The sequence below is a fragment of the Papilio machaon genome, chromosome 3 (assembly GCF_912999745.1).
Source record: "Papilio machaon chromosome 3, ilPapMach1.1, whole genome shotgun sequence".
Lineage (NCBI taxonomy): Eukaryota > Metazoa > Arthropoda > Insecta > Lepidoptera > Papilionidae > Papilio > Papilio machaon.
Window position 1 is genome coordinate 2,520,809 of NC_059988.1, and position 8,227 is coordinate 2,529,035.

At 31.5% G+C, this 8,227-nt stretch overlaps 1 protein-coding gene across 1 annotated transcript; it reads right to left on the minus strand.

Annotated features, from left to right (window-relative positions):
• Positions 1-241: 241 nt before the first annotated feature.
• LOC106707611 lies at positions 242-5,810 on the minus strand. The gene is made up of 5 exons (XM_045686535.1): positions 5,697-5,810; positions 3,581-3,821; positions 1,653-1,792; positions 1,168-1,311; positions 242-643 (listed from the first exon to the last, which is right to left on the minus strand). Exons 1-5 carry the CDS (start codon positions 5,749-5,751, stop codon positions 477-479), a joined length of 747 nt encoding a protein of 248 aa, XP_045542491.1. The 5' UTR covers positions 5,752-5,810; the 3' UTR covers positions 242-476.
• Between the last annotated feature and the right edge of the window lie 2,417 nt (positions 5,811-8,227).

An 8,227-nucleotide genomic window follows, 5' to 3' on the forward strand; every position in this document is an offset into this window, starting at 1 on the left:
CACTATACAGTGATCTAAGTTTTTGTCATACGGCAATCATAACTACGTAGGTACTCGTAGGTACGTTTAAAATAAAACAACAAATTCAATAAATATCTTTTTACATTTTAATTTTATACTTAATTTAACAATAAATCACAAACGAAATACTTAAAACGTAATTGTATAAAATCATTTTATTTTAACTTAATAATAAACATAACTAAGATTAAACTTATATCAGGACACGAAACTGCAAAATTAGATTTTTATTTATCGGTTTTGTCCAATATGTTCATATTACATACACATTTTTAGGTCTTTTTAAGAGACGTATTGCTTGGTAACTACTATACTTATAAATAACTTAAATTATATTATTCGAAGTTATTTTCGTAATCTGATCTACACTTAACAGATCCATTGTAACCGACTCGCTCTAAGTCACTTAGCACGTGAAAATCGACGTAGCATTAAACGTGTTAAAGTTGAAAAAATTACGAGGCATTTGTTTCGTCAGTTAATATGTCCTTAACAGGTATGCTGCCCAGTATTTTGTTGAGGAATGCCTTCAGCACGGCGGCCGTTGTCTCCTCTATAAGGGGCGTCAGTATATCCAAAACGACACCCGGACTGGCGTTGAAGAAAGTCGCTGCAGATGTTGCTGAAAGAGTATTCATATTAAGTTAGTTATTATATTTTAAGAACACCTATACAAAAATATTGTTATACATTCTTGCAAACAAAAGCTTGACGTATTCATTAAAGAATAAAAATCTTATCTTACTATCTTACTAATATTATAAATGCGAATGTTTAGATCGATTCATGGATGGATGTTTGTTAGAAGGTATCTCCAGAACGGCTCAACGGATCTCGATGAAATTTGGTATAGATACAGAAAATAGTCTAGAAGAACACATAGGCTACACATTAAGTTTTTTTTTTATTTCGCGCGAATGAAGTCGTGGGCAAAAGCTAGTAATTCATAAAATAAATATCGAAAAATCTTCGTAAAGTGAAGAAAAGAAAAGTAAGCCAGTTGTTCCATAATTTTAGTCTAGATACATCAAATAATATAACAATTACTTGTGATTTGGAATTATTAAGAATTGCGATAGTTACAAACATTTTAATCAAAGTATATGCATTTTATTTAATTAACAGCAATGATTGTAGGTCACTCACCCGCAGCGGGACTATCAGAATCCTCTAGTGCTATTTGACCGTGACCAATCTTTACTTTTGTGATAATTTTATCAGCTTGGAGATACTCGACGTTGTCTTTTACAATTGGTTTCGCAAGTCCCTTTGCGACTACGTATATTCGACCTAAAATAACAAATATATTTTTATCAAAACAGATATTACCAGATTTTCGTTCTGCATTTTAGGGCAGTATGTATAGGAATTGCAGGAAATAATTACTCCATCCCCATTCTACTGCCGCGAACGTTTAGACATATGTCTCTATACTTTTGTACCGTATACATTAGAAGGAAAGTAAGGTGTTACAAGTTGCCGGCGTAAATGTTTTCTTCTAATGACCTTGAAGAGTTGGGTGAATTACTTTGTAAACTAGTGCGTATCACATTTCAACTACTGAACGTAGTCAAGCACAATTTAATTAATTAATAAAATTTATAAAAATCAAATATTAAAAATATCTTTACTGAAGTTGCCCCTGATCTTGCCCTTGCCGTTGATATCAACAGTCAGAATGCGGGAGCCGCGTACATCGTAGTCACCCGCCACGACGAGCTTAGGGATCGACAGCCGTACCTCGGCCAAGTACTTGTTGTTCAGATTTAACCTGGAAATAAAAGAAAAATAAAAATTAAATAGTGTATGCATCTATCGGAAGATGGCGCTATACTTAATTGTATTTTTTTTACTTAATTCTACCAATATAACTAATGGTGTGATTTTTTCGCAGTTTAGGCAATATACAATTCATATAACAAAACATTATATTTTTTGACAGCATGATGAAAAGAATGAACCTTAAGAAAAATAGAGAAAATATGACACTAATATTTATTATTTCGGTTAAAATCCAAATTTAAACCCTACAAAAAGATTCTTTTAAACTAATTAAACCTACTAAGGTATTTGGTAAATAAACGTGGATTGAATAGTTAATAACTTAAGTATGTATGAATGCCCTTAACTTTATTTGTGCCTAGTACGAGATTTCACGACTAAAAACGATGTCAAGGCGCAAATTTTCCACTTAACCTCTTGTTATAATATAAACTTTGGTTTTGTGTATTTAACGGATTTAAAATAGGCTTTCAAATATTTTACAAAACATGTTTTTTTTTATCGGATCAAATTTTCTTATTAATTGCTGAAATGGAACTAGTTTTTACAAAAAAGTTAATCGTTGATGCAAGAATGGAAAGTGAACTTGCCTAAATATCTTTGTTACAAAAGTTAAATGATATTTTAGTTAAGTTAAAGCAAGGATCAAAAAGACTTAGTCACATTATACCAAATGTTATATAGTTTAATATTCTGTACACCAAATGTACTCAGTCTTGGTGGTCCAAATGGAACACGACGCTCATACAAATGAGGTTAATTTAATTTTTATACCAGACGATACTTCATACAATAACAAGGAAGTGATATATTTTTAAAATTAGCGAACAATATTGTCGTTGGTAAATAAATAAGGCTCTGTTTAATTTTGTAATCGGAGTAGGTATTTTTAAAAGTCACAGTTAACCGTCAATGGATTGAATTATCGATAAAACTTCAGGTATAATAGCCAATGTTCTATATTTACTTAGACATATTGTACAACTTTTTTTTTATATAAGAGAAGGGGGCAAACGAGCAGCGGGAACACCAAGGTGTTCATCGACGCCCATGGACATCTGCAATACCAGAGGAATCGCAGATGCGTATGTTATCCAATTTAGTAAACTTAACCTATAATATAGACCAAAACCCTTTGCTTAATACCATATATTATGTTATTTAAACAACTCTGGACACCTTAAAGTTGTAATTTAAGCTTAAAATTAACTGACTCTAGCCTATATTGAAAAAGGCATTGAGTGATGTAACTGAATGAAATGCTAATAAGCATAATGTTGTTGTAACTTCTTTAACCAACGAGTTATTGACGCATAACCAAATGTATGTTAGGAAACTGTGAAAGTAAAACAAAAGATGACAGAATGCAGTAGACTTAATAAGAAATGCTAACAAGAACCTTCTCCTTTTTAAATTTGATTTAAAACAAATTTAGATTATAAAAATTTGAAAAAAAAAACTCCTTATTTTTCGTTCTTACGTGCTCTGCGTAGTTATACAAAAAAGCTAAAATTCTGGTCTCGCCAGGATAGACGAATTTATACCTTTTACGTTGTCGCTTTTAGCTAAAGGTGCTTAATTTCAAATCACGAGAACATATCAACATATTACAAAAATCATAAATTAATTAATTAAGAAACGGCTTAACTCACGTTTTGATCGTCCGGTGCCGCCACCGGACGATCAAAACGTGAGTTAAGCCGTTTCTTAATTAATTAATTATGATGTCTCACGAAAGTTTAAACAATTTAAAAATCATAAACTTATAAAAACTTACTTGAATTTTTCAATCTTGAAATTAGAACCACCGAAAGCCTTCATATTCCTGAGATTTGCTTTCAGTCGCAGGTTTGACGCGGTCCTATCTAACTTCAAAGTAGGGACTGTGAAGGGATCTAGGGCAGGAATGTTGACCTCTGGGATCCCGCCCTTTAGTTTCGGCCTCATAGTCTCCACGGCGTCCAGAAAACATTTCTCTATTTGTGGGTCACTCTTCTTGCAATGCGGGAAATAATCCGCTGTGGAACATAAACGTTAATTTTAAACTTTTCATAAATATTCTTATTAAAATTGAAACGTCCCTTCTAAAAGGAAGCCCTTTTTATCAGAGAATGAGATGGCTAAAAAAGGTAACTTTACAAAACGTGGAAAGGCCTTGGCTGTCAATTGACAGACATGCACGATCCTCGATGACTTGGTTGTTACAATATTAATCAGACATGCATAATAATTATTATTATTTAATATTTAACAGAAGAATAAAGTGATATTACTTGTTTCGACAATTATGTATGCAATGTTGACAAAATTATGTCGACTCACATTAAGTTTGAATAAAAAAATACACCCTATTCTTAGCTTGTCTTATACTTTAGTTCTGAACTTAAGACCTTAAACATTGTTGAAAATATACAGTAACTTTCTGTTATGAAACTGTACTCTAACAGTAGACTTAAAGCCGCTAAGGCACAATTTTTATAGTAAAGGTCATGCATTGAAATGTTTAGTCACAATCACAACTTAAAGTCAAACCTAATTATCATGTTTGGACAGGAAACATCAGATTAAACCTATTAATATTTAAATTTTCTCGAAACAAAAGTAATATGAAACAGTTATATTTTTTTATTAAACAAAAAGTATCAATTTACAATCACTTATTTTTAAGGCCAACTATATTTTTCCATTTTAATATTATGACCTTGAACTTAATTCTTTGTCATGTTTATTAATTTTAATGTTTAACTACACGGAAGCCAAGTAAAATATAATAAAGGGAATGACGTTGCATATATGTACGTATTTAATATATAAAATTCTCGTGTCACAGTTTACGTTGCCATACTCCTCCGAAACGGCTTGACCGATTCTCATGAAATTTTGTGAGCATATTCAGTAGATCTGAGAATCGGCCAACATCTATTTTTTATAACCTCCCCCCCCCATTTTTTAACTGCGCGCGGACGGAGTCACGGGCGACAGCTATACTATGTATAAGTAATACCATGTACTATCAGGGAATCTGGCGGTATTCCACCTTAAAAGCGACAGTCGTTTGATCGTTTACTATTAAGACGTAGTTTACACAATTCAATGCTACCTGGTTATTTTGTAAGGATAGGTTGAGTTTATGTCGTGGCAAGGAACATGGCAATTTTATTGTAAGTGGAACACCGCAAAATGCCATGACTGTATGTGAGTTTCGTCTACAGTGACACTTGTTTTAATACAAATTGTAGTCTGTTTTATTGAAAAGAGAAAGACACGACTGTGTTTTTTTATAAAATTGACTTGACAGTGAAAATCTACAATTAAGTTTACTTTTTTCCTACAGATTTCCTATAACCCTAGATTTTATTCTAAAGTTTAATACAAGGACGGATACTGTTATTTCTTTCTGATTTCTAGCGATTTCTATTACAACATTATGAAAGTACATTCAATCTATGTAACAGTTGTAACGAACGCATGAATATGATCAAAGCAGTCGGAGTCCTGAGAACTATTCGGTGCTCGTATTCACGTAATCTACAGGATGTTTTAACTGGTACAGAAGTTTCTTAGTATTAAATTTATCCATCTTTTAATGTTAATTCTATCTACGAATATTTTTCATTTAAAATTCAGCTGATCTACAAATTAATAATTAAACACAGGCAATGAAAATCTATTTCAAATCGCGTAATTTTCAGACAAAATTAAAGCTAACAACGAACTCTTCCAATTAGGCTGGCCTAGTTTGAGAAAACAATTATTTGTAACTAATTAAAGGTTGTAAAACAATAACTTCATACTAATGTAATAAGAAAAACTTTTAATAATAAGTTCTCGTAACAAGGTCAAATTTATTCCTTAAAATAATTCCACTCATAGAAACAAAAAAAGTAACTTACGGATCCCGTAAACATCGGACGCGATTACAACAAAAAGAAATATTAACACCTTCATTATTAAACAATTTTTAACTGAATTTAATCTGAAACAATTTTTTGAATAAATCGGAAAGTGAAACAAGCACGTATAGTTCGCGTACCGGTTGTCTGAAAGCGAATGTGCGCTCCCGCCCAAATAACCGATATTTGTAGTAAAAGAGACAGTGCGCTTGAACCGGGCCCAATATTACGCAATTACAGGAAAAAAAGGCTTATAAATTATGGGATTATACGAAAATTTACTTCCGTATTTAAGAATAATTAATAAGAATATTCCAAATGATGCGAACCTTGATTACTGCACTCTTTGTGATGTATGATAAAATATATACAATGCAAAAAATTGTCAAAATCAACCACGAAATATACCCACCTTCCTCAGTATAGTCGTAATTGTTGTCTTGTAAAACTTATTACTCCGCAAATCCAGCGATCCTTGCGTATTTTCAGATCAGACAATTTCTATTTTTAGCCGACTTCAAAAAGACGGAGGTTTCGCCTGTATTTTTTATGTGTGTTACCACGATGCTCCGCCCCTGATGGTCCGATTTTGATAAAAATGATTTTAATCGAAAGGAAGTGCTTGCAGATGGGTCCCATTTTTTTTTTTTTTTTAATATTCCTTCCTGGTTTAATTTGGGAACTTCTAGAAAATGTTTATATCATAAATTATTATTTTTTAACATACTTCGTAATGAATATTTTTTTTCCAAAATGACATGTTTTGATAATAGTATGTATGTACTTACATTTTAACTTTGTCTACTAATCTGCATATTAATAAAGTTGAACCCTAAAAGGATCATTATTGTTTATTCTAAAGCACAAGGTCATACAAAATTTATACGACCTTTACGGAACTTATAATAACAGAAAACAATTCTTAATAAAAAATAGTTTGGTTAATAAATGTAACACGTATAGAACATTGTTTTGTTTATTATATTTTAGCGCATTGTTATCGCAATATATTATGAATATTTATTTATATATGGAAAAACAAAATGAGGGTAATAAAAATTTGAAATCCATATATTTTCCAAAAGTTAAAAAAATCTTCCAACAAACTAGAGCTCAAGATTTTTGCTTAACAAACAAGCATTTTTAGTTATTAGATGATAATAAAGATACAATTCCGAGCAAACGCATCTGCGGTTCCTCTGGTCTCCTTGAGCTTCGGATCAATCAAAGTTAGGTGATCCGCTGTCCGTTTGCCCACTTATCCTACAAAAAATACGTAAACAGTAATTGAAAATCTTCCGAGGAACAAGATTATGAATGACCCAAGGTAATATAATTATACTTATAGTCTCGCTTAGCTAACTCAATTATCATGACTCCTTTATACCATTTTAACTCGTAAACTTACAAACTTAACCTTTGAAGTCAAAATAAAGCGTAATTGATGCCAGTGAGTAAATATTTTTCCATTGTTTTCATAGTAAACAAAATGCGACTTATAAGATCGAAAAAAACAGGTGACCGAAAAGATAAAAATAAAAAGGCAAGTAGTGCACCGAAGTGGACTTCCGTGACGTATTACATAAAAATGGAGGCGAACCTCGGCCGGGGCTGCGGCTCGATAGAGTTGCGTAAAATGCCGCACTATTATTTCACGGATAACAGAATTCGGAAGCGTTACGTCCATCGATGTGGACCAAATAATGATCGATTGTCGTTAACTCAATTTTCATAGTAAACAAGGTTATACTTACTTATTTCAGAATTTTTGACAGTTACTTCAATGTTCTTTCTAAATCAAAATGTTTTATTTTATTACTTCAAAGTAAATATTAAAGAGATATAGAAAGAATGAGGAATCTCAAACAAAAAACTGTCACTAACGCTCATGTTTCGTGAGGTCGTAATACTTTTCTCGTTAAAATCCAAACGAACCCAAAACAACAAATCGAACACATCGTAGATTAGCTTCGCTTGTTGTTTATGAATACTGTAAGGGTTTAAAGTAATCGAACAATAACTATTAGGTATTAACTATTTACTATATACTCAATCTAAATCACATATTAACTATCAGTATTAAATAATTATACCAACTTCTTTTGTATTAATAAATAATTATATTCCGTACATATCAGCCCTTTATGGCAAACATGGTAAACAAGATTTACCACTAAACAAACTTGACATTTAATTAAAGCACTAAAACTAAAAAGTATAAAGTTGGTATTATAAATACATATTGCTCAATTGGATAAAGTGTTTTTTTTTAATAGCCCGTTAATTGAAAAACAAGTTAACTACTTGCCCTTTAGTCGATATACATAAAAAACAATTACAATAAGCTTAATTTAAATGTTTTGGTTTAGGTTAGTATTTTACTCGGTTTATTTTTTACCTCTACAATAATCTGGGTTTTGCCCGTGACTTCGTTCGCGTTGAAATTTGCACTGTGTGCTGCTTGTTTAATTATTTTAATGTGAAGAATGACTATTAAAAAAATACCATTTGCTACTAAAATCTCATTTTTT